General features: G+C 44.3%; 1 protein-coding gene across 1 annotated transcript in view; it reads right to left on the bottom strand.

Annotated features, from left to right (window-relative positions):
* Positions 1-5,750: 5,750 nt before the first annotated feature.
* DNAJC1 (DnaJ heat shock protein family (Hsp40) member C1) overlaps positions 5,751-25,048 on the bottom strand; it is a 149,520-nt gene continuing 130,222 nt past the window's right edge. The window contains exons 10-12 of the mRNA XM_074358370.1: positions 10,004-10,052; positions 8,327-8,781; positions 5,751-5,981 (exon numbers count right to left, since the gene is read on the bottom strand). Of these exons, the coding sequence (XP_074214471.1) occupies positions 5,913-5,981; positions 8,327-8,781; positions 10,004-10,052 (573 nt within the window). The 3' untranslated portion in view covers positions 5,751-5,912. The remainder of the gene's footprint in view (positions 5,982-8,326; positions 8,782-10,003; positions 10,053-25,048) is intronic.

The raw sequence follows: 25,048 nt of genomic DNA, 5'->3' as shown, positions 1-25,048 counted from the left end.
AAGCACTGGAGGCCGAGGGAAGTTGGAAGGTGACACCACCACTGGCCATCAGGACTGAAGACCAAACCTGAAAACGCCCCTGGTCCCAGTGGTCAGAAAGGCCTGTGGTGACGTGAGCGGGAGCAGCTGGGTGGCGTGAGGAACAGGGGCAGGCGACAAGGGGGCCGAACCCCGTGTTCCGGGCGGCACTGCTGGGCCAGGTGAAGCCCCGGGGAAAGACGGCCCCGCGCAGTTGGCAGCAGGAGGCGCGCAGTGTTTCGACTGTGCTGGTGCCTTGTAAAGTTTAAAGCAAGACGTTCACTTTTTTGCTGAGCGAGTTAATTTGGTTTCTCTCAAATTCTGATTGATGCATCTGCTGTTTTTCACTTGGCTCACTTAACAAGCAGACGGATTAATTAGGAGGTTTTTACATTTTTGGCACCGCCGCTGCTCCTGCTGCAGCGATCTTTCTGGTTCTCCCGCTCTCATCCCAGAGCAAGCACAGACAGGTGTTTCTGCAGCTGAACTCTTTCCTGTGCAGAGGATTCTTTGCACAAAATAAGGCGCACATTTTCTTTGCAAACTCTTGGCCAGGCCGGTGGTTCTCCTTCCTGGCCGGTTCTTCTCCAGCCCCGCCAGTGAAGGCGGAGCGTCTGGGCGGCCTTCGGACCTCGGTGCTCTGGGGGCGGGTCCCTGTGCTGCCTGGACCGAGAGCCCGCCCACCTTGGCGCCGACGGGCTGCTCTCGGGTCCTTCCTGGGCCCGCGGCCCCTCCCGGCTCGGCTCGCCCTCCTCCCTCCCGGGCTCTTGGCTGAAGCCCCGCAGCTCCCGAAGCCCGCGGAGGGCGACTCCCGTCCAGGGCCTTGCGGAGGCCGCCCGAGCCTCTCCCAGCCGTGGGTCCGGTGGCCTTGCTGTTCAGCCCAGTGTGAGCCTTTGACATTTTAATCGCGGACGTAAAAGCTCGCTCTTGGGTTTTATTGGGGACTCAGTGCAGTGTCGCGACCTCGTAAACCGCCGGCTCCCCGCCCGCCACTCTCACAGCTGCGCGCTTCTCAGGTTCTTGGGTGTTTCTTTACTTTCTTCTGATTTATGACCCACGTTTAACTCCTCCACCAGAATAGTCTTTCTCCATCACTGCAGCTCTGGTTCTGGTTTGGAGTCAAAGTCCAAGCCGAGACCAGGAAAGACACCACGCTCGCGGGAGGGTCCAGCCGCACCGCCCCCACCCCCCCCACCCCCCGCCTCGGCTCCCGCCTCCCCCGGCCGCCTGCAGCTCGCTGCAAACGTCGACTGGTTTCTTTGCTGCCAGGCGCGGGTGCCGAGCAGGGGGAGGGTTTGGAGTTGACAGATCCCAGGATTAAAGCAAGTCTGGGTGCACTGAGTATATCCCGTCCCACCCCAGGCCCGAATCCTCCTCTTTCCTGTTTGGGAAAGGCAGCCCCATGCAAACATTTCCACATCCAGGTCTTTGATTCCAGTTGTTACATCACAGGATAGACCTCAGTTTAGCCCAAGTGGAGAGTTCCACCCAGGGTTTCTTAGGCCAAGCCTCTTGAAAATGAAGATAAAGCTGTGGTCAGAAGTCTGGAGGCACCTTCTGGTCACCGCAGTAACACCTGCCTTTGTGAGACAGACTGGAAGCAAGATAATTTGGGATCAACAATTTGATATTTTATCTTAAATTTTACAAAAGATTCCTTTTTGAGCAATGACGGAAAACATGATTGTTCATTTTGCTTTGTACGTTAGGACGTAAAAATTCAAAGATGACTCCCTCGTTGTCATCCAAATCTCTGTCCATTTCATTTTGGAAAAGTAGGATTTTTTTTTTTTTAACCTGTACTTAGCAAAGACGGGCTCAGCTGAGTTAACTCCTGTAATGATCCAGGAGACACTGATCTTCACACCACGGCTTGGGGCGGTTTTGTGAGGGCGAAAGGCGGGCAGTCAAGTTCCTGCAGAAAGACTGGGTATTTTCATTCACTCCTGCAGCAGTTTCTGGAGTGGGAGGACGCAGTGGAGGGCGCAAGTAAGGGGCTAGACTTGAGGGTCCCTGCAGCGCCCCCGGAGGAAGGAGGGGTGTGGCCCGATCACCCCTCTTCCACAGGGGGAAGTAACCGCACTGGGACCAGCCCAGCTCTCTTTACTGGACTTTCAGACACTAACAGCTTCCCCTGGGAATCAGATTGCTTAAGTGCTTTCCCTCTTTGTGTTCTACACGAAGCCATTCTTTTTTCCTCCAGACCAGAGGAAAATAATTGCAGTGGCTCGGTTTTACAGCGTGTTAATTTAGTTCCCCAGTGAATAAAGTTGAAGGCTGAAGGCCAAGCAGTTTACTCAAACAGGAGGCTGGGACTCCTGCCAAGACAGTGGGGTGGCTTCCAGGCCAGCCGTGCTGTGTTCGGAGCTACAGGTGGACTCACGGGGCAGGGAGGCCTATCTCGTCTCGGCCAGCACTGAGCATCCCTGCCCTTGGCATAGGGCTTCCCCGCCTCTGGGGTCCCTGTACAACCCGGCAGCCCAGGGAGCCACAAGGGAGCCCTCCTGTTGAGGGCAGGAAAAGCCGCGGCAGGAGGCCCTGCTCAGGATGGGCTCTGACTCCTTCGTGTCCCTGCAGCACAACGCGGTCAGCCACCCATCCTCCTGGGGGAGTTGGGAGACCCTCTGGGATCTCGGGATGGACCATCTGTTAGAAGTCCCTCACAGACGGGGTGCCTGTGTGACATGCTATCCCAGCTGGGTGCACGGAGACAGGATAAACTGGGACTGTCCTGGGCCACCTGGGACATACAGTCACTCCGTGTGTTTAGACCATCACAATTTTAACTGTGCCATTTAAGTTATAGGAAGAATGTAAACTGCTAAAGCAAACAACTACAAGGAATACCCTAGAGATGTGAGTCAGGCTGATGGTGTTTTAAAGGGATTAGGTCTCCACTTTCAAAGGGGTGGGTGGGCTTGGCTTGGGGGTGGGGCTGGCACATACCAAGAGGCAAGAGGCATTCTTAAGGCATCCAGAACGTGGACAGGGAAAGGCTGCTTATGATTCGTTCTGAACTGAGACGGGAATCCAGCAAGAGTGAGACTGCGGGCCGCTATGTTCCAGTCGAAACATATCTCGTCTTGTGGGTTGGGATGTTTGCCAGACACACGTGGATCAGTCCAGGAGACAAGTGTGCAAGGCCTGTGCCTTTGCGAACTGGATGCTGGGCGGGAACCTGCTGGAACAGTCAGGGGTTTCACAAGGACAAATGAAAGAATGGGCTTGAAAATGGGGGTGTCAGAGGTGTGACGATGGAGCTGTGAGATTTTGCCCCCATTGGACAAAGTAAATGCAAATTACTCCAGGATAAAAGACCTGATCCCCTGGGAAGATGAGGGCAGACGCCCCTGAGCCTTGGCCCCCTGGAGGCCCTACCGGGGGGCTGGGTAGAGGCAGAAGCCTGGGCAAAGGGTAGAGGATGTGCCCAGCCAGCCCAGGGTCTTCCAGACCCAGCAAGAGCAGGCCCTGCCCCTGCACCTAGTGGGGCGAGGACCCCAAAGGATGAGGAGGTAGAGTGCTGGGTCTTTTCTGTCAGAGGCCACATCAGAGGAGTCTCCCTGTTCCACCTGGGGCCTCCGTGGGCTGCACGAGGGTGAATCCCAGATTAGAGGCTCTTAACTGGGGTGAGAAACCCTTTGGGCACCTAAAGAAAGATGTGGACCCTCTCTCCAGAAAACTACACATTCAAAACAAAAAGAAGATTCTGCGTACCTTCTGCAGGGTTCCCAGACCCCCAGGAGTCCACACAGTGGCCCAGGACTCCCTGGGCCCAGGTGGGGATTCCAGCCTGCGAGGGGACGAGCGCCTGGGGCCCGTGTGCCCTGCGCCCTGTGTGGACAGCCGCTGAAAATTCCGGAGCGGGAAGCCTGGATGGTCAGATAGAAAAAGGCTGGTTATTGTTTTCACTGAGCCAGATTATCCTAACCGCCAGCAGCAGCCAGCGTTATTCCCTATTTTTCCACATAAGGAATCAAGAAAAAGAGGTACAAGAAGGCACTACAGAGGTGTGAAGGGAGAGAGAGGCGCACAGGCAGCGCTGCGAAGGGCGGGCCTGGGGAGTGCTTCTCCGGGGGCAGGAAGGGGGTGCCGGGCCTGGTCCCCACGCGACATGTGTCGTGCAGCTCTTTCGGAGGTGCCCTTGCACCGAGGTGACTTCTCTCAAACTGAGCCTGGGGGGTCTCCAGTGTGCGCTCGGAGCCCGGCCCACCGGCCCACCGGCCCTACTTCAGCACGACTCAGCCGCTGAGTCCCCCCAACAGGGGTGGCCACGCAGAAAGGGCCCCTTTCTGATTCCTTTAAAGGGGCTGGTGGCAGGGCCAGTCATCAGGAGAAAACTGTGTTAGGGACTCCTTAATGAATCCACAAAAGATGAGGTTGGTTGGCAAACAAGGGGACTTCATCCTAGACTGTACTTCTTACGGCATCTCTGAGCCCGGTGGGGCTCTCCCCACACTGAAAGCTCAGAAAACTTGTGGCGGGAGTTAGGGGTGTGTGTGTGTGAGACAGAAACCCAGCTGAAAGTTCCGTAAGTGAAACAGCGATGTCATGGAAGGATGCTCACAGGATGTCACAGGGTGGACAGCCAAGCTTTATGGAAGACAGGCCTGACGCTGGACTCGGGGACAGGATGGACCCAGGGCCCGGAAGGCAGCCAGAACAATCTTCTTCTGTTTCCCTCTGTGCAGCAGCTTTTTCCTTTAAGTCTTCCCCTGTGAACAGGGACGTAGGACTTGGCCCGCAGTGAGTGCACAGTGACAACCTCACAGCCCTGTGGCTCCAGGAGAGAGTTCTGGGGGGAGAGCTGTCGGCCCCAGTGCCACCCCGGCAGCCTCTTCTGTGAAAACAGTGCCTTCGAGCCAGTTAGTGGCACGTTGCTGTTTTTCCACTGCTCTCTGACGTCTCCGAGCTGGCGAGCTGCCCACAGCGTCAGAGTCCGGTGTCACTGGCAGGGGCTCAGGCTTACCTGGTGTGCACGTCCTCCGGCTGGAAGGTCACGGAGTCAGTGGTGGCCGCTGCCACCCGAACCTTCTTCAGGAAACTAACCTCATTTCCATCCTTAGAGAAAACCTATGTCTTTATAGATATTTTATCAAATCACCTCCCTTAAACATGTTCTGGTGATCTTAATGGTTTTCAAGTTTAGGCAGTTTGTACTTTAGCAAACTATTTCCAAGCCCTGAGCAAATGACAGATTTAAAAAAGAACACTCAGCCAACGGTGACAGTTCAGTCAAAACGAACAGCACAAGAAAGTGGGACCCAGTGTCATCAGTTCCTAAAAACCTTGCCTGCGTGTTCTCTGGAAATTCTATCCGCTGGGGATGTATTTCTACCAAACCACCTTTACTTAGACCTTATTACCTATGTCCTTGTGCATTTAGGCTTATTTTTTTTTCTAGATACACATAACATATGCACATACATACAATTAAGATTAACCCCACGCTATTCCTAGCCAGCTAGCTCAATACCAGGCTGGTTTTTTTCTCCCCACACACTGGCATCCTGCTACCGAAACACTCAGTAAGTGATGTGCTCTTTGGTCAAAGTAACACAGTTAAGTCTTAATTCTTACACATTAGTTCACTCATGTTCCTTCAAAATCATACATTTGCCTGACTGCTAGAAAGCACTGTTCAGTTTGCTCCCCAGGAAATTAAACTTTGCAGTGATGAAGGGAAAAATAACCCATAAAATACCCACATCTGTTTTGTCTCCTTTAACACAGTATTTGTTTAAACAATGTAGCACAACATTTATTTTAAATTTAATTTTTTTTTTTACTAAGGCACATGACATATAGAAATACTGAGGTACAAAATGCAAATTTCTGCATAAGATTTTTAAAATAATCATTTTGGAAATAAAGGTAAACATCATCTTCCAGAGGATTCAGCTTTTAGCTTGTTTTTTCTTTTGGACCAGTTCAACCAGCAGCTTGTATCTAGCAATACAGTCTTCCTGGAGAGAGAGAGAGAGGAGAGGGGACAGTTACTCCCACAGTCAGCGTGACCCTTGTGTGGTGAGCCAGCCTGCCTGCCCGGCGCAGACAAGGGCTCTCCTGTCCCCCTGGGGGCTCCCGGCTGAGCTGGGCAGGAGGTGTGCAGGGCACGGGGGGTGGGGGGGACTGGTGGCTGCAGTCTGTGGTGCAGAGGCGGTTACTGTGAGCATGACCTCACGCTCACCAGTGGTATTTAGCATCTTATCATTTCACTATTTCATCACAGCACGTTACTTCAGAGAAACCAAAAACCTTGAGGCCAGGCATCAACAGTATTAACCTCCTTTGGCTTTGCCTCCCCCAGGGCCCTTCCAGCGGTGAGGGGTGGGGCTTGGAGTGCAACCAGTCCTCCCTCTGGCCCGTCCCAGCCCCATGGAGGTCGGCCGGCCTGCCAGGCTGCAGAGGTGCCAGCTCAGACCCCAGCTGCCGGTCGCTGTCACCCCTTGGGGTGGGGACCCCTGGATTAAGCAGGGGAGGGGCCTCACTGCTCTCCTATTTATCACAAGACACTATCTAGAATCCACTTCCATTTCTGTTCAAAAATACCCCAGTGGCACTGTAAGCCTTCACCAACGTAAGGTCAAACGCAAACTGGTTTCTGCTCCGCGGCAGGTGACTTTATCAGCTGCCCTGAAAGAGAACAGTGTTCCCTGTCTGCAGTTTCTGAGAGAATCTTCTAATAAGGAAGGGCCTCCTCTGCATCCCCAGAGCACCCACCTAAAATGTCAGCCTCTCCCTAACAGCCCTGCTGCAGGCTGGGGCGCCCAGGGCTGGACACCGAGCACGCGGGGCCCAGCACCCCACTGGGGGAGGCGCCAGGCCGGCCAGGAGCCCGGGCCGCGTGGGCCTTGGGCAGAGGCTCTGCCTTCAGGGCCAGGACTCCCAGTGACTTGTGGGCCACTTCCAGGGAGCCCCACCATAGTGGATGAGCGGCAGGCAAGCTCCCCAGACCTGGCTCTAACGTCAAGGCCTAAAGGGTGTGTCTGCAGGACCGTGAAAGTGCAAAACCTTCCACGTGAAACAGGAAGGTCTCCAAACCCCAGGCCACAGTTTCTGAGTGTCCCATCCCTAGGAATCCAGGGTTCCAGCTCTTTCACTTGAAGCCAGTGTCAGTGTCATACATGTAAATGCCTGTGTCCTGACAGATGCTGGAGAAATTCAGGGGAAATGCCCTGGCAGGACAGTGAGAGAGGGTGGGAGGGTCTGTGTTTCTCAAATAGATCAACTGTTAATGGTTTATTTTTCTCCCCAGGAATTCTCAACTTCATCATTTTAAAGTAGGTGATAGAAAACTAGACCTGTACACATGGGGACATTCATGGTCACGAGCTAGATTTCCCAACAGTGAATCTCAATTTTAAAAAAGTAAGAATGTAAATGAACGTCAGCATGCCCACAGGCCACTGCGGGACAGGCAGAGAAGGCAGGAGAGACTAGTTCTCTTGATTTCTCCATGTTCCTGGTGCCTCAGATGAAGGAAAGAAGCCCAGGAGACTGTGTCAGGAAAGGCCTGGGTTGAAAAGATCACACCATGAGGCCCTACAGCTCAGGACTGCTGGAGCGAGAGACGGAGGCAGGGTCCAGGCTGACCTTCCACGGGGATGCCCGTCTTCCCTCCCGTCTGAGCTGTTATCTGGAAACTGTCGGCAGATGTATTTAAGCAAATAAGTGCAAACAGGGAGGAAAGTCTATTGTAAGTAAACAGTCAAGGCTACAGAGACAAGCTGGATCCTGACACCAGTCAACCTCTTGCTGACCATCCCCCCAGCACCACCTACGGCCTCTGGTCAACAGGTGCCCCTGGTATGTCCAGATGAAGTGACACTCAGGGCTGGGGACCGTGGTAACACCGTCTGCCACGCGCACCCCCTGGTTAAGGCCTGGGGAACTGCTAAGAGGGCCTGTAATTCTGAGAAAGCTGCGGACCCACCGCTGACGAGCCCGGGCCCCCTTGGCCCTCCAGGCCCTGAGGACGCTGCCCCTGCTGCTCTCAGACTGTCCCCCCCGCGGAGCCAACGCTCCAGAAGGTTGGCCGGGTTGTTGCCAGGCAAGTTGACCGTTCTATGCGTGGGCTTTTCGCTGAGTCTGTATAATGGTTAAAGTCAGACTCGACCTCGTTTACACTAACCCATCGCGGCACCGATGCGCACGCCATCGGGAGACCTCCTGGGCGGTAACCGGTAACGAACGACCGGGCAGCAGCTGCAGACAGACAGACAGGGGCGCCGGGAGGAGGGCGGGCTGGAACCGGCCGCAGCCCCGCTTCTAGAGCTGGGGCCGGGCCTTCCTCCTCGGCGTCACCCACCTTACTCTTGGACGGGACACACTTGGCTATCTTGTCCCAGCGGTCAGAGGATCCCTTTGGGTACTGCTGCAATGCTAGTTCCAGAAGTTTCTGCTGGTTCTGAGTCCAGGGCTCCTCTGCAGCCCGCGCTCGCTCCCTCTTCGGGCTCTCCTCGTCACTGGACTCGTTCTGTTCTGACAGGTCGAAGTCCTTCTGCCTCTTGCCTCGGACCTTCTCCTCCGGTTCCGCCTTTGTGGCTGCCTCCGGGAGCCGCGCTGGCCTCCGCCTCCGGGGCCGGCTGTCCGCGCCCGTGGCCTCCACCTCCCGCTCCTCCTCGCCCTCCTCCTCCGCGCCCTCCTCCTCCGCCTGCTCGCCCTCTTCTCTCCGGGTGATGATGTCATCCGGCAAGGTGGCAGCGGGCCTGCTGGGCCTGGAGTTCTGGGCTGTTGCCCTCAGTTCAGAGAGTCTGACCATTCCTGCGAGGAAGGACATACAGCAGGTCAGTTCAGGGGGCAAGAGTGACAGAGGCTGCCCCAACGCAGCAGCCGGTGGGCTAGGCGTTTTGCATGTATTGTTTTACTTATTTTTCACACTATTCTAGAGAGATAGGTATCAACTATCTTAACTTTACGGAGGAGGAAAGTCAGCCTCAGAAAACAGCAGAGGTGGAGTTTGAACCCGGTTCTGTCTGATTCCATGTCTGTCCTTCCCTCCACTCTGAGGATTAGTGAGTGTTTACAGTCAGACTGTGATCAGAGGATGCAAAGTTCTCTTTGGGAAGGGACACCCGGGCTACTTTCTAGGTGAGGAAGGATGCAGTTCAGAACCCAGAGTTGTTATTAATTCCACGAGCACAGAGTGACCGTGCTGGCCTCCTGCGCTGGGGACACTTGCTCTCTGCGTCAAGCCCCCTCTCCTCCCTCCCCCCACCCCCCACCGGTGCTGCGCTCGACAGAAAAGGGCAAACAAACGGCCCCTCCCAGCGACAGGTGTCATCTCAGAGACCCCCTTACCCGATCTCCTCACACACTGGGGACACCTCGATGCTCTGGTAAGATCTGTCTGCGCCCACCCCACACTGCCGTTTCGAGAACACACTTCTGGAGACTGTCTTGGGGGAGCTTCTTTCTCAAAACACTCATTGCCCGTTTCTGCGTCCACACCCAGACCAGCAGCCGTATTGGTAGGAAAGCAATCTGGAACTGCCCTCTTCCCCAGAGCCCTTCCGGGCAGACGTTTCAGATCGCACAGTTTGCTGGTCCCTGGCTGGTACAGGGACCTGCATGTAAGTGGAGCAGGAAGGTTAGGAGGCATTTTCTTACTTCCTGGTTCCAAGCAGACAGTACGGGGACGCTAACAAAATTCTAGTTAGTCTTGGAGGAAATGGATTTCGAGAAACACAGACTCTTGGGGAAGATGCTGGGTGCCTCCTGATGGACACTGGGTGTGCGGTGGTGACCCGCCACCAACACTTGAGAAGAACAGGTTTTACAGTTCTGCAAACTTACTAAATACATCTTAGCAGCACTACATGTGCAGGGCTGGGTTAGCCTGCTGGTGCCTGCAATTCAGCGCCTTTTAGGGAGATGACCAGTAGAGTCCACTGGGCAAAACAATTTGACTATCGTATTAAAAGAAGTTGTTATAAAAAAGGGATTTACTTTAAGATTAACGGGAATGACGTGGGTGTTCACTCACCTGGGGAGCAGGTAACTGAATCCTTCAGCTGCTTGGCTTTGGTTGTCACCTGTTTCAAAATACAAAAGCAGAGAAAATCTTACTTTCCACATGTCTCTTGTGGGTCAAGGGACCTAATTTATATATGGTCCGATGAATGAATAGGGTTTTCTGAATCTTAGGCCTGGATGGACCTTCAGCCATCAGTTCAATCCATTTTTTTTAACCAACAAGGAAATCAAAGCCCAGAGAGTAAATGAATTGCTCCAAAATATCCATCTAATCAAGTGGCAGAGTCAGAATGAGAACTCAGGTCACCTGATTACTTCTGGTTCAGGACAGTGGCATTATCCAAGGTGCCTCTAAAGATATACTAGTTTTGAAATCACTATACACACAGGCGATGTTTTTTACTTAGAATTTCCTGGAAGAAAGTATCTTTCAGCCACTCTTGCCTTCTGAGACTAACTGCATTCTGCCAATGGAATGTGTATCTCTCCAAATAAACTTGCTTTTACTTAAAAAAAAAAAAAAAATTCACTGGAGAATATTATACCAATGAGTATTATGAACAGTGAGGAAATATACTCTTAAGCTAATGATGTTATTATTAAAGTATTTCTTTTCCTTGCATCCCAGAAAGAAATTCTAAGAGCACATAAGACACTAGAGGAAGGACCTTGTGGTGGACTTGGGCAGCTGGACCCAAGAACTGTGAGACATTTATAAACACGAGTGTGGAGCCACAGAAATAATTCTGTTCTCTTTCCATTACATAAATGGTATCATATTATCTTACCCTATAGCTTGCTTTTTAAAAATTTTACAATGTCTTGGAGATCTACAGATAGAGTTCCCTTTTAAAAACTGAGATAAAATTTACACAGAACGGAATGTACAGATTTAAATGTACATTTCAGTAAGTTTTGACCCCAAAAAAGATCCATGTGACCAACATTCTAATCAAATTATGGAACATTCCTGTTACCCCAAAAAGTTCCCTGTGCCCCTAAGCCCATCTCTACCCTCCTGTAGACAACCACTGTTCTGATTTCTATTATATGTTTTAAACAGGAGATCAAAATTAATTTAAAAAATTAAAAGTGGATAGTTAATTGCCCCAATGCATTTATTAAACAAGGCATCCTTTATGTAAAATCTTAACTTTATTAAAATTACTTTCCATTGTATACATGGGCTATTTTTCTATACTTTGTATTCCATGTCATTAATCCATGTAAATTCTTGAACCAGTACTTCACTGCTTTAATGAAATTTCAGAGTAAAACCTCAGAAAGCATGCTTGTGAAGAGCTCAGAGCTACAGCTCATGTTCAGTCTTGGTTCCACCTCTTACTAGCTGGGTAACCTGGAGCATTTCCAATCCTTTCTCTGTTTCGTGTGTGACCCTCCATAATATGTGGATAAAACTAGTAATACCTTTGTCTGTTAGGGATGTGTTAAGTTGGAAATAACTCTTAGCATGATACCTAGCAGATATTAAAGGCTCAGTGAATATTACCGGTTATAACTGATGTGGATCATTTGTTTTCCATTCACAGAAAGGGCAGAATCAGAGGAAATATTTAAAGCTGCTTAGAAACGCTCTTCAATTTTATTCCCTACCTTCCTCTCTATGGATGACCCTGCTTCTTATTTTATGGAAAAAAAAAAATAGTTTATCCAACATGAGCTTCCTTGACTTTCAACTTTCCCAACTCAAATTTTTTTTTTGCATCACCATATATCTTTCCCACATTTTATCTCAATTCAAAGAAACCATCTTCCTTCCTCTTGAATCCTTACTGAACTGTGTCCCATCCATTACTTTGCTTTGCTTTTGTCTGCAGCTTCTCCCTGTCCCTCAGATACATCTCATACACTTTCACACCTTCAAGGTGGTTTTCTGCTCTGGAAGACTGTCTTCCTTGGAGGTGTCTTTTCCATCCCACGGTTGCCTCTCCCTTTCTGTGGACGCTCCTTCCCTGGCCTTCACTGGCCCCCGCTACGCACTCCTCCCTGTGCTCCATGATACAGTTCTCTTCAACATTCTGTCTTTGCCTTTCATACGTTCTTTCCCCTTTGGTATCTCACACCATCTGTTCAGTGAAACTTAAGAAAGAAATGATTAATCTATATCCCTGGCCCCCGACTCTGCCTTGGCATGCCAGTCTCAAAGAAATTGACCACATGACAACGGGTCATCAGATCTGAAAAGGACTTCATCTGTGTAACAATAAGTTTTCTATGTGCCAGACATTGTTCTAAATAAGATGTGTGTGTACACATACTCCTCAGCAGCCATATTACATAGGTATATAATTATCCCTATTTTACAGAATTCTGAGGCCCAGAGAGAATAGGTCCACGATTAAAAGGCCAATGAGTAGCTGAACCCAGGCAAGTCAGGCTCTAAAATATTTGTTCTTGACCACTTTAACATACTGCCTTTTGAATCCAAATGTCTTTATTTTATAGGTGAGGAAATAGGCCAAGTTCTCTTTGTGCTATACAGTTGTCCCTCGGTCTCCCTGGGGACTGGGTTCCAGGACCCTCCTCGAGGATGCTCAAGTTCCTTATCTAAAATAACGTAGTACTGGGAGACAGCTCAGTGGTAGAGTGCCTGCCTAGCATGCACAAGGTCCTGAGTTCAATCCCCAGTGCCTCCACTTAAAAAAATAAGTGAATAAATAAACCTCTTTCCCTAAGAAAAAAAAAAGAAAAAAGAAAAAAAATGACATAGTATTTGCATATAACCTAGGCATATCCTCTTGTATATTTTAAATCATCTCTAGATTACTTACGATACCTAATACAATGTAAATGCTGTTTAAGTAGTTGCCCATGTGGGGCAAATTCAAGTTTCGCTTTTTGGAACTTTCTGAACTTTTTTCCCCCAAGTATTTCCCATCTGAGGTTGGTTGAATCTGCAGATGCGGTGCCGACTACCACGTGGTTCCCTCTCCAACTGCCATGAAGTCTCTTATGTAGAGGTCTCCTAGCTCCTCAAACTAACAGAGCCCAAGCTAAGCTCATCACCTTCTCTGCTCTTCCTTCCTCTTCTTAGTGGTAGTTCTATCTTCCCAGTCACCCAGGCTCGAAACCAGATAATCAGCTTTTGGACATTTTTCCTCCCTCCCCAGTCAGCCACCATGCTCCTCACAAGATTGGTGCCACCTGTTCCCTTCTCTGTCAGATCTCCACTTCCTGTGTTGTCCTCCAGTCTCACCTGACTGAATTCATACAACAGCATTCTAACTGTTCCACAACTTACTTACTAGTAGTTCCTATAGAACAACATCCCTAAGGCAGAGTTCTATTCAAATATCTTTGACGGCCCATCAATGACAATAAAGTGTTCAATTCTCACCTCGATGTTCAAGGTAACCCACAGTCTGATCTGTTCTCTTTCCTGTACGCATCCTTCCTTCCAGCAAACTAAAACAATTAAAGCCCCCCGGATGGTCAGAAATTCCCTACCCTGCAGTCTTGGACACTGTTAACATTTGTCAGAAGTGATTTTCCTTTCTTCATCAAACCTCTGTTTAAGTATCTATCCATCCAGAGCAAAACCATCCTTCAGGGTACTCTCAACTGTGACTTTCCTCTTGAAGACTTCCCTAATGTCCACTACCAGGGCTACCAATTCTGGTGACAATTCTCCCCCATCTCAATTTCTACTGTATATTTTTTAAAATTTTATATTTTTACATTATCATGCAATAAAATTACCCTCTTCTCTTTCATTGTACAGTTCTATGAATTTTAACACATAGGTTCAGGTAACTATAGGATATACAACCTATGTATAGGAAATGGAATCATTCTTGTTTTTTCTTCTGCATCTTGTTTTCTTATTTAACAAAATATTTTGGAGATTATTCCAGAATAGTATACAAAGACTTCCCTTATTCTTTTTCTTTTTTAAATAGCTTAACTGAGAAATAATTCGCATACTGTACAATTCAGTGGTTTTCAGTATATTCAAATATGTGAGACCATCAGGATGGCCCACTTTTGAGTATTTTCATCACTTCAGAAAGAACTCCTGTCCCCTTTAGCAACCATTCTCCCTCCTCATCCCACCCCATCCCTTGTCACGCACTAAACACCACAAATCTACTTTCTGTCTTTGTAGATTTCTCTATTCTCAACTTATGTGAACAGAATCCTATAATATGTGAATTTTTGTGGCTGGCTTCTTTCACGTAGGGTAACGTTTTCCAGGTTCATCGAAGTTGCAGGCATGTATCACTACTTCATTCCTTTTTATTGAGGAATAATATTCCATTGTATGGATTTTTCACATTTTGTTTATTCATGTTATCAGTTGGTAAGTGTTTGTGTTGTTTCCATCTTTTGGCTCTTATGAATAATGCTGCTATAAATATTTGTGTGTAAGTTTTTGTGTGGGCATGTTTTCATTTATCTTGAGTATATACCTAGGAGTGGAAGTGCTAAGTCAAATGGTGACTCTATGTTTAACTTTTTGAGGAACTGCCAGACTGTTTTCCACCGTGGCTGCACCATTTTACATTCACATCAGCAGTATATGAGGCTTCTGATTTTGCTACGTCTTTCATAAAACTTGTTATTATCCGTTGTTTGGTCTTACTGCACATCCCAGTGGGTGTGAAGTGGTATCTTGTGGTTTTGATTTGCATTTCCCTAGTGACTAACGATACTGAACTTTTTTTCATGTGTTTATTAGTGATCTGTATATCTTCTCTGGAGAAATGTCCATTTCAATCCTTTGTCCGTTTTTCACCTGGGTGATTTGTCTTCGTTACTGAGTTGTAAGGGCTCTTTATATATTCTGGATGAAAGTCCTTCATCAGATAAAGATTGGAAAATATTTCCTCTCCTTCTGTGGGTTGTCCTTTCACTTTCTTACTGGTGTCCTGTGAAGCATCAAAGTTTAATTTTGATGATGTCCAAAAATTTTTTTTTTTTTTTTTTGGTTGCTTGGACTTTCGGTATCATATCTAAGCCCTTTTGCCAAATCCAAAGTCATCAAGATTTGCCCTTCTACTTTCTCCTGAGAGGTGTACAGCTTCAGCGCTTACATTTAGGGGACTGCTGCAATCTTGACAAGGTTAAATCTTCTGATCCATGAACAGGCCCATGATCCACTTATCTAGATCTTCTTTAGTAGTGTTTTATAGTTTTCCAAGCCCAAGTTTGTACTTCTTTTGTTAAATTTATTCCCAAGTTATTGTATTCTTTTTGATACTATTGTGAATGAAATTACTACTTTCATTTTCAGGTTGTTCATTGCAGGGATGTCAAAATAAAATATTTTTGTTTATATAAAATCATGTCATCTGCAAGTAGGGAGAGTTTATTTCTTTCTTTTCAATTATATTTCTTTTTCTTGCCTAACCGCCCTGGCTAGAACCTCCATGACAGTGTTGAATAGAAGTGGTGAGATCAGACATCCTTGCCTTGTTCCTGATCTTAGCAGGAAGACATCCGCTCTTTCCCCTGTAAGCATGATGTTACCTGTGGGGTCTTAGTAGATGTTCTTGGTCAGGTCGAGGCACTTCCCTTTTGTTCCTAATCTGTTGAGTGTTTTTATCATGCAAGGGCATTGGATTTTGTCAAGTGCTGCTTTTGAGATGATCTTGTTTTCTGTTCTACTGATATGATGAATTTACATTAACTGATTTTCAGCTATTGAATCAACTTTGCATTCTTGCGATAACCCTCCTTGATTAGGGTATGTAATTATTTTTATAAGCTGCTGGATTTGGTATGCTATATTTTGTTGAGAATTTTTGCATGTATATTCATAAATATTAGTCTATAGTTTTCTTCTCATGTCTTTTGTTTGGTGTTAGGGTAATACTGGCTTCATAAAATGTGTTGGGAAGTATTTGCCCTCTTTTATTTTTTGAAAGGTGTGTGGAATTTTGGTATTAATTCTTCTTTGAATGTTTGGAAGAATTCAGTGGTGAAGTCATCTGGGCCCGGCTTTTCTTTGTGACTAGGTCTTTAACTTTTTAAATTACTAATTCAATCTCTTTACCTGTTTTAGGTCTATTTCAATTGTCTATTTCTTCTTGATTCAGTTTTACTAGTTAATGTCCTTCTAGGAATTTGTCCATTTCATCTATATCTATTAGAAAAACAGGTATCTGATTTCTTAGCTTACACTTGTTCATAGTATTCCCTTACAGTCCTTTTTATTTCTGTAAGGTTGGTAGTGATGTGCCTTTTTTTCATTTCTGATTCTATTAACTTGAGTCCTTTTTCTTTGTTGTCAATCTATTTAAATGTCAATTTTATTGATATTTTCAAAGAATCAGCTTTTTGATTTACTGATTTTTCTCCATTGCTTTTCTAGTCTCTATTAAGTTCTGCTCTACTTTTTATGATTTCCTTTCTTCTGCTTTAAGTATAGTTTATAGTTTCCAGTGTCTTAGGGTGGAAGTTTAGATTACTGGTTTGAGATCGTTGTTCTTTCTTAATAAAGGCACTTCCAGCGATAAATGTCCCTCTCTGACCACATTAGCTGCATTCCTTAAATTTCAGTGTGTTGTGTCTTTATTTTCATTTATCTTTAAGAATTTTAATTCCCTTTGTGATTTTTTCTTTCTTTGACTCATTGGTCTTTTAATTCAGAAATCTATTGATTTTCCCAGTTTTGTTCCCTGCTACTGATTTCTAATCTCATTCTTTTGGGAACAGAGAATGTATGCTGTATTACTTCTGTCTTTTACAACTTGTCTAATAGCCTACCGTATGGCCTGTCCTGGAATATGTTCCATGTTTGCTTGAGGAATCTATGTTCTGTTGTTGTTGGGTGAAGTTTTCTAGAGAGATCTGTCAGGTCTAGCCAGTTTATCACATTGTTCAAGTCTTCCTTGCTGATCTTTTGTCTCGTGGTTCTATCCATCATTGAAAGTGTAGGCACTGAAATTTCCAACTATTATTGTCGAATCATCTATCTCTCTCTTCATTTATGTCAGTTTTGCTATATCTGCTTTGATGCTCTACTATTAGATGCATATGCTTGTGACTTACATTTTCCTGGAGTGGCCTTTTGATGATTATAAAATGTTCCTCTTTATCTCTAGTAACTTTTTTGTTTTCAAGTCTATTTTGTCTAACATTAGTATACCCACTCCAGCTTCCTTATGGTTGCTATTTGCACAATGTATCTTTTTTTCCATCCTTTTATTTCCATCTCTGATTCTAAAGTGTGTCTCCTGTGGACCACACAGGGATCATGATTAATTATCCTGATAATCTCTCTTTTGATTGGATTGTTTAATCCACTTACATTTAAAGTTGTTATTGGTATAGTTGAGACTGGTTTCTTTTAACTTTTTAAATGTCTTTTTTTTTGTTCCTCTGTTCCTCTATTACTGCTAAGTATTTTCTAATGTAACATTTTAATTTAATGATTTGTTTACTGTACTTTGAGGTTTATTTTTTAGACGTTGTTTTAGGGCTTATAATATACATCTTAACTTACGAGAATCAGCTTCAGATTTATACCACCTTAATTCTAGTGATGCACAGAAACATTAATTCTATGTAGCTCTATTCCCTTTCCCCCTATGTTGTGGTATGACCATTATACATACTTTATCTATTCACGTTACAAACCCAGTAATACATTCTCATAATTACTACTTAGCCATCTGCAGTAGTTTACTCAGCCCACACAGCTTTGCTCCCACCCATCCTCTTTGTGCTGTTATTGGCAAATATATTACACAAATATTACCCTTCTGTTACAGGCCCAGCAATAATATCACATATCTATTATTTTATGCAATTGTTTCTTAACTCAGCTTTAACTCGTTATCTTATGGAATAGGGGCTCTATGATCAAATCTGGGACATAGGGGTTAGGCTGGAGTGAATGAAAAAGTCTAAAATAGGTTTCATTCCTTTCAGTGAAAACACTGATGAGAGTAACAGAAAATTAACTTAGCAAAATGAAAATTATATTCCATAGGATACAGTTAGGATCAGAGGATAGTTTCACAGTGGCGTATCTCTACTCAACATACTGAGGAATTTTCTAATTTTCTAAGCTAGATAAAGTGTATACTCATTCCTGACATCCTCAGATAACTCAGAAAACAAATGCTGACTACTAGGGATAACCTCAGGTGGTTTTTTTCCAAATTCTGGCTGACCTGATGACATTTTAGCTATTCTGTTAATATGTTATGTAACTATGGAGTCCATTACAGTTGACCCTCGAATAACACAGGTTAGAACTGCGCAGATCCACTTACATGTGGAGTTTTTTCAATAAATATGTACCAAAGTACTACACGGCCCATGGCTGGTTGAGTCCAAGGGTGCAGAACTGTGGACCCAGAGGGTCGACTGTAAAGTTATGAGGATTTCTGACTGTGCAGGGGATTGGTGCCCTCAACCCCCTCATTGTTCAAGGACCAACTGTATTTTCATTCAGTTGTATTTAACTTTGGCCAGCTTTTTGCTGAATCTAGCACTCATTATAACCAGAAACTACTGTAGCTTTCCAACAAAAAGGGCACACCTAAACATGAAATAAAACACCTGAAAAATGTTTCCAACTGGTAGAAAGCAGTGATATTCATTCTTATTATTTCTCCAATGTCTTTAACTTTTTCTCTGGATTCTCTGTCTGGATAGAAAATACAAGAAATAACAATGTTCATCTTAATCATTATCGAAGAGGGCCTTCCATTAACTTTCTGAATAATGCTTTATAAGTAATGCAGGTGGCCATTTACTGGGAGGAAATACTAATAACAGACAGTAGTGTAGTTTTGCAGATATTTTTAGTCTATCAGCAAGGTATTGTATTGTAAGAACCCAACATATATTCACCCACTTTCCTCTTATTTTAATGGGATCCTCACATTTTTAGCACAAGGAAGCAATTTTAAATTGCATTAATTCTTATCAACATCAGCTCAAGGGTCACCAGTCTACTGACTTGCTTCGTCTCTAAGCTATACATATAAGAAAGAGTTAAGCAAATAATTCAGGGTAATAAAATAAACCCCTACAATAAAGTATGGTGCCAGACCACAGATTATACTGTGAGAAACCAGTTCCTTTATGAAAAAAAATCCATAGTATTCAAAGTGAATGTCACTGTAACTAGTGTATTGGATCTAGACTTTAAAAAGAAGATAAATCCTCTTGGTGTAAGATACAGGGTTCTGATGAGTGAGTGCAAATTACAAACTCAGTATATTAGTAATATAGGACACTAAATAAGATCTAGAAAAAACTTCTATGAATGGTAAATGGGAGATATATATATATAGAGAGAGAAGTTTTCATGTAATCTGCAAGTATGTTTTGCTTGACTGAATCATGGAGGAAGATGAACAAGTATTCAGTTAGCAATTAATGAGACTTTGAGAAGTTCTGTAGTTCAAATATTCAAAGGACATCTGAGAAAGCAGCTGCTTATAGTGCTCCCTGGAGTTACAGCTCCATGAACTGGCTAGTGTCTTGGGACATGAAAAACTCTGCTCTCAAATTTATCCCCCTTTGGCCCAGAATCTCAGAAAACTTTGAATGGTATTTGATCTAGGCATGACAGACAATACTGCTGTCCTATATGCAGGGTTAAAAATCAAGTCTTTGCTTAACCAGTAGGACAGTGCGCCTTAAATAAGAGTCAAACAACCTGGGTTCTTAGTCCCAGGCTTCTGTTAACTAGCTCTGTCGCCTTGAACAAATGTTACCTCTTTCTAGAACTCACATCTGCAATAAAAGTGATTATTATAGTGATTTACAATTGTGTAATGGCTCACATTAACAAAGTATTTTCATAATGCGATCACATTTCACCCTCTAGCTATGCTGTGAAATTCATATCACAGACTAAGACACTGAAGCTCAGAGTGACATGGGACCTGCAAAATCACACAGCCCATAAATGGTAGGGTTAAGGATTTTCTTTTAAATTCTGTTCTCTTTCCACTATACTTCTTTAGCCATAAAATAAAATACTGCATTAATGGTTTCTTTTTTAGTTCAAATATCCTGTGATGACTTGATGTGACATTATTAAAGAATTATCTTTCAAGTCAAAGCCTGACTTAGCGTATCACCATGCTGAGAATAGTGGTGTATATATGACATAGTCTCGCCCACCTCAGGGAGCTTCCAATCTGGTTATTTCCTTGCATACTCATTCAACAGATTTCAGGTTAATGAGGACTATGCTTATAAGAAAGAAAATTATTGTTTATTGTTTTGAAAAAGTCTTTTACTTCTAAATCAGTATTGGCTGAATTAAGACAAGAGCAATCCAAAACATTGTGAATTGACAGTTTGGGAGTTTGGCCTCACCTCTTAAGGCCAATTCTGTATGACTTCCCTTGAGTTACTGTCAGTCACCAACTAGGTGAACTTAGTAAAGATTCAAGCCCGTTGTACTCTGATTTCTCCACTGTGTGTCAGAGATCTGCAGTAATACCCGTCACCCTGCCGACATGTGAGGGGTCTAAGAATACAGCAGGCTGGGTGGGTATCTTGTTCTTCCCTCTCCAAAACTCTGTTTTCTCCTCCTTAAGGGGCATCCTCTGTGGAAGAAAACTAAACCAGATAAAGGGAGGACATTTTCTGGACAAGGGTCTGCGCATGGCTGTTATTCCTTTGCTAGAACATTCAAATTAGCCCTCAAGGCTCTTTGACAGGGGAATATATAGGCAGGCAAAAATATTAATAGATGGCTGTAGAAATCCTCTAATAAAGCTGTCTTTGTTGAAGGGACAGTCTGGAAAGTGTTTCAGGTAGAGGTGGAGCACTCCCACTGCCCTCCTGGGCCTAGGTGTCAGCTGCCCGTGCCACACTGGTTTGATTACTGTAGCTTTATAACATATTTTGCAATCAGGACATGTGATGTCACCAAGCTTTATTCTTTCTCAAGATTGTTTTGGCTATTTGGGGTCCTTTGTGGTCCCATACAAATTTTAGGATTGTTTTTCCTATATTAGTAAATCAGCAAAGCTTTTACTATTAAAAAAAATAAAAAGGATGAGGTAGGGCCATATATATTGACATGGAAAGATACTAAAGGTCAAATATTTTTTCTTTAAATTTTTAAAAGTAGTTTTAAAAATCAAAGTAAAAAATGTACATAGCTAAAAAAAAAAAAAAATCACCAGTTTACAACAAGGGCTTCTATGAAAAGCCATGTACCCTACCCCCAGAGGCACTCATTTCTGGTCACAGTTCTGATGCTTACAAGTACATATAACTAAACAATATGCTTTTGGTGTATTACATCCTGAATTCAACCTCTTTTCCCACCTCTGCCAATAACCCCGGTCCACACTACCATCATCTTTTGCAAGGATAACTGAAATAGCCTCATAGCCTGCCTTCCTGCTTCCACACGTCTCCTGCCACAGCATCTTCCTCCAAAAGCAGTCAGAATGACCCTTTTAGATCTTGCACTTCTTTGCTCAGAATCTTCTAGTGCTTTCTCATTTCAGAGTAAAATCCAAAATCTTCACCTTCGCCAATGAGGTCACAGTGGTCTGTTCCTCCACTAGCTCTTGGCCTCATCCACTCTAATCCTCTCCTGGTCAGACACATCATGAGCTCCTTGCTGGGCTCTGCACGCCCCAAGCATGCTCCTGCCTCAGAGCCCCTGTACATGCCGTCTGGGATGCTCTTTCTCAGATAACCTTGCTCCCTCACTTGCTTTGTGTCTCTGCTCAAACATCACCTCTTTGAGAGGACTTTCCTGAGAATCCTATTTTAAATCGCAGCTCCCTGCAGTCTCTAACCTCTTACTCTGCTTTATCTTTCTTCACTGCACTTGTCATGCTCTACAATTTTTCTTTCACTCCACACGTTCGGGTTTTTTCCATCGTGCTTCTCTGCTGTTCTTTTGGGCAATTGTCTTTGCCTGCATGGTTGCAGCTTAGTTGCAGGCAAACTGGTATTCCAGCTCCGCGGAAGGGAAGAGTGAGGAAGAGCCCCTAGCAACACACATTACTTCAGTTATGTTCCTCTGAGAAGAAATTAGTAACCTACCCTGAGCAGAGCCTGGGGGGCGTGGAAGTGCAGTGTTTCTGGGCAAATATGTGCCTGACCACAGATCTATTACCAGAGAAGGGGAGAACATATTTTGAGGGACAAGTTGCCATAGTCTTCCACAGTTTGTTGATCTAAAATACTGGAGAACCATCTGTAAAATATGTAAAATGTTTGGACTATGAAAAACTGTTGTGGAAGATCTTGCATAGTCATGATCTGGTTCTCCCTGTGGAGACAAGTACTATGCTGTGCTCACACTTTTGGTGTCACTTAAAGGAGAATGTTCTCTGTATCTAATTCTTTTGTCCTTTGCATCATTCTACTTTTCAGCACACAGGCAGACCTCATTTTTCTGTGCTTTGTGTTACTGTGCTTAACAGATACTGCGGGTTTTTTAGAAATTGAAGGTTTGTGGCAACTCTGTGTCAAGAAAGTCTACCAGTGCCATTTTTCCAACAGCATTTGCTCATCTCGTGTCTCTGTTACATCTTGATAATTCTGATGATATTGTAAACCTTTTCATTATTATATTTGTCATGGTGGTGTGTGATCAGTGATCTTTAATGTTACTACTGCACAAAAATTAAGACACTCGGGGAGGGTAGAGTTCAGTGGTAGAGTACGTGCTTATTAGCATGCATGAGGTTATGGGTTCAATCCCCAGTACATCCTTTAAAATAAAAAAAATTTTTTTTTTTACTTTTGTTGATTTTGGGGGGGTAATTAGTTTTTTTATTTAAAATTAAAAAAATTAAGACACTGAAGGCTCAGATGATGGTTAGCATTTTTTAGTAATAAATTTTTAAAATTAAAGCATGTCCATCTTTGGACGTGATGCTACTGCACACTTAACAGACTACACGACAGCATAAGCGTAACTTTAAGATGCACTGGGAAACCAAACAATTCATGGGAGTCGGTTTATTGCAATAGTTGCTTTATTTCAGTGGTCTGGAACTGAATCTGTAGTATCCGAGGTATGCCTGAACTTAAATTTGGACTGTGCCTCTTTTGAATGGTTTTCTGTTGTTTGAGGAGCGTCTAGCTGACTTTTGTTCACGTACGTACATTTCTGCTGTTGCTCTCACCCAGTCCTTTGCTCCCCTACTCCGCCGTGGAGTGACCGGCTAGATCACTGTGGGGTCTTGGAAATTCTGTTCACTGGGCTGCATCCACTATTCGTGGACTCCTCGTTGTTGATTTATTCCTTGTTTGCTGGAGTGCAGTCTCGGGAGTATGAGTATGAGTCCTTCCCCTGTGTAAGTACCACACGCTTGGTCTGTTCTAGGTTCAGAACCATCTCTCCTTGAACTGTGAAGGCATCGTTCCCTGGTCTCCCAGAATCTAGTGTTGCTAAGCAATCTGCTGTCACTCTGACCTGCCTTACCTTGGAGGTTTCTTCTCCCTAGAAGCTTTAAAGATCTTCTGTGGAGTCAGTGTTCATGAATTTCCCAGGATTGTTTCCATGTATTCTACTTGACTGTGGAAGGCTCTTATAAGAGATTTATAAGAGACCACCTTGTAAGTTTCCAGGTGTTTCTTCACCCTGGAAAACCTCCTTGTGTTATTTACTGAATAATGCTCTTGTGTCTGTTTTCTGTCTAGCTGGAACTTTTAAAGTAAGATTTTGATCTCTTGGACTGATTCCATGTATTCCTTATCTTTTTTAATAAGTATTTTAAAATTACTTGTCTCTTTATTCTGCTCTCTCAGAGGTTTTCCTGATGATAACTTTCAACCATTCTACTTATTTGAATACTTGTTTTTCTGGTTTTTAAAATAGCATCCTTTCCTTTTGTCTTAATTCAGGAGTCTCTTGACCCTCTAGATGTTGGAAGGCAGGTATAATAAACTGATTCTGGAAGCCTGGTATAACCCTACCTACAGATACCCAATTAACAAAACACCAAAAGTTCTATAGTAATTTAAAGATATATAAATGCAAGAATTCTAAATAAATGAACAAATAAAATCTAGCTGTTTATTAAACTTGGTTATATATTACTAATCTTTTATCTTGGAAATACAAAAAGGGTACCTTGACAAGATATTCATCCTCAAGCCATATGAGACAATTATATGATCAAGTCAAGGGATGTTAAAAAACATTGTTAAAATTTCACATCTGTTCCTGAACATAACAAATTTGAATTGGAAAAATTAAATTGAAGGACATTTCCCTAGTATAAGTAGTCTCATATCAATGACAAATACTAAAATTAATGGCTAAACATTAGGTTTTCTTATTAAAATGTTGAGCAAAAAGTCTTCACTAATCACTATTACTGTAATATAACATTTCTTTGGAATTGTTAGCTAATACAATCAAGTAAGATAACAAAATATGATATAAAGTAAATGGTAAAGTATTATTTTCAAGAAGGTAGAACTATCGATCCTAAAATTCTTATGAATTAACACAACTCTATCTGAAATAAGACCAGTAAGTAAGGAGGTAAGTTACAGAAATCAGAGCTACAGCACTTTCCACTTATTTGATGAGCCGTGGTGGGAAGCAAAACATGATCAGTGTTTGTGAGACTGAGGCAGTGTCCCCTCTCTTACTACCAGAAGCACTGTAGATTTCTTGAGGCCAATTTTAGAGTCATCAAAGGGTCTAAAAACAATCATATTCTTGAACCAAGCAGCCTACTTCTAGGCATATAAGCTAAGGAAAGAGATACAAATGAGAAGATGAATGAAGAAAAAAAAATCCTAGTAAAATAGCCCCAAGGGAAGCAATTTAAATAACAAGTCAGTGGGATGCTCCTTACTTATATGAAGACAACAGGGAGTAGTTGTAGGTGTTTAGAAACGTGATGCGGATCTGCACTGTCATGGAGAGCAGCTCATGTTTCCTAGTGAAGTGCAGATGAATCTAGAAGACTAATGTCTAGAATGATCAACAGCAAGATGTTTATAGAAGTCATTTTTCATTACAGATGATTAGAAGAAACTTTTAGAAATACACTCAAAAGAAATTTTTTTTCCCTATGAACACAGTTTTACCAAAAAAGGTCTAAGGATAAGTCTCTAAGTGTTTTTCATA

The sequence above is a fragment of the Camelus bactrianus genome, chromosome 35 (genome assembly GCF_048773025.1).
Source record: "Camelus bactrianus isolate YW-2024 breed Bactrian camel chromosome 35, ASM4877302v1, whole genome shotgun sequence".
Taxonomy (NCBI): Eukaryota; Metazoa; Chordata; class Mammalia; order Artiodactyla; family Camelidae; genus Camelus; species Camelus bactrianus.
This window is presented reverse-complemented; position numbering and strand designations above follow the sequence as displayed.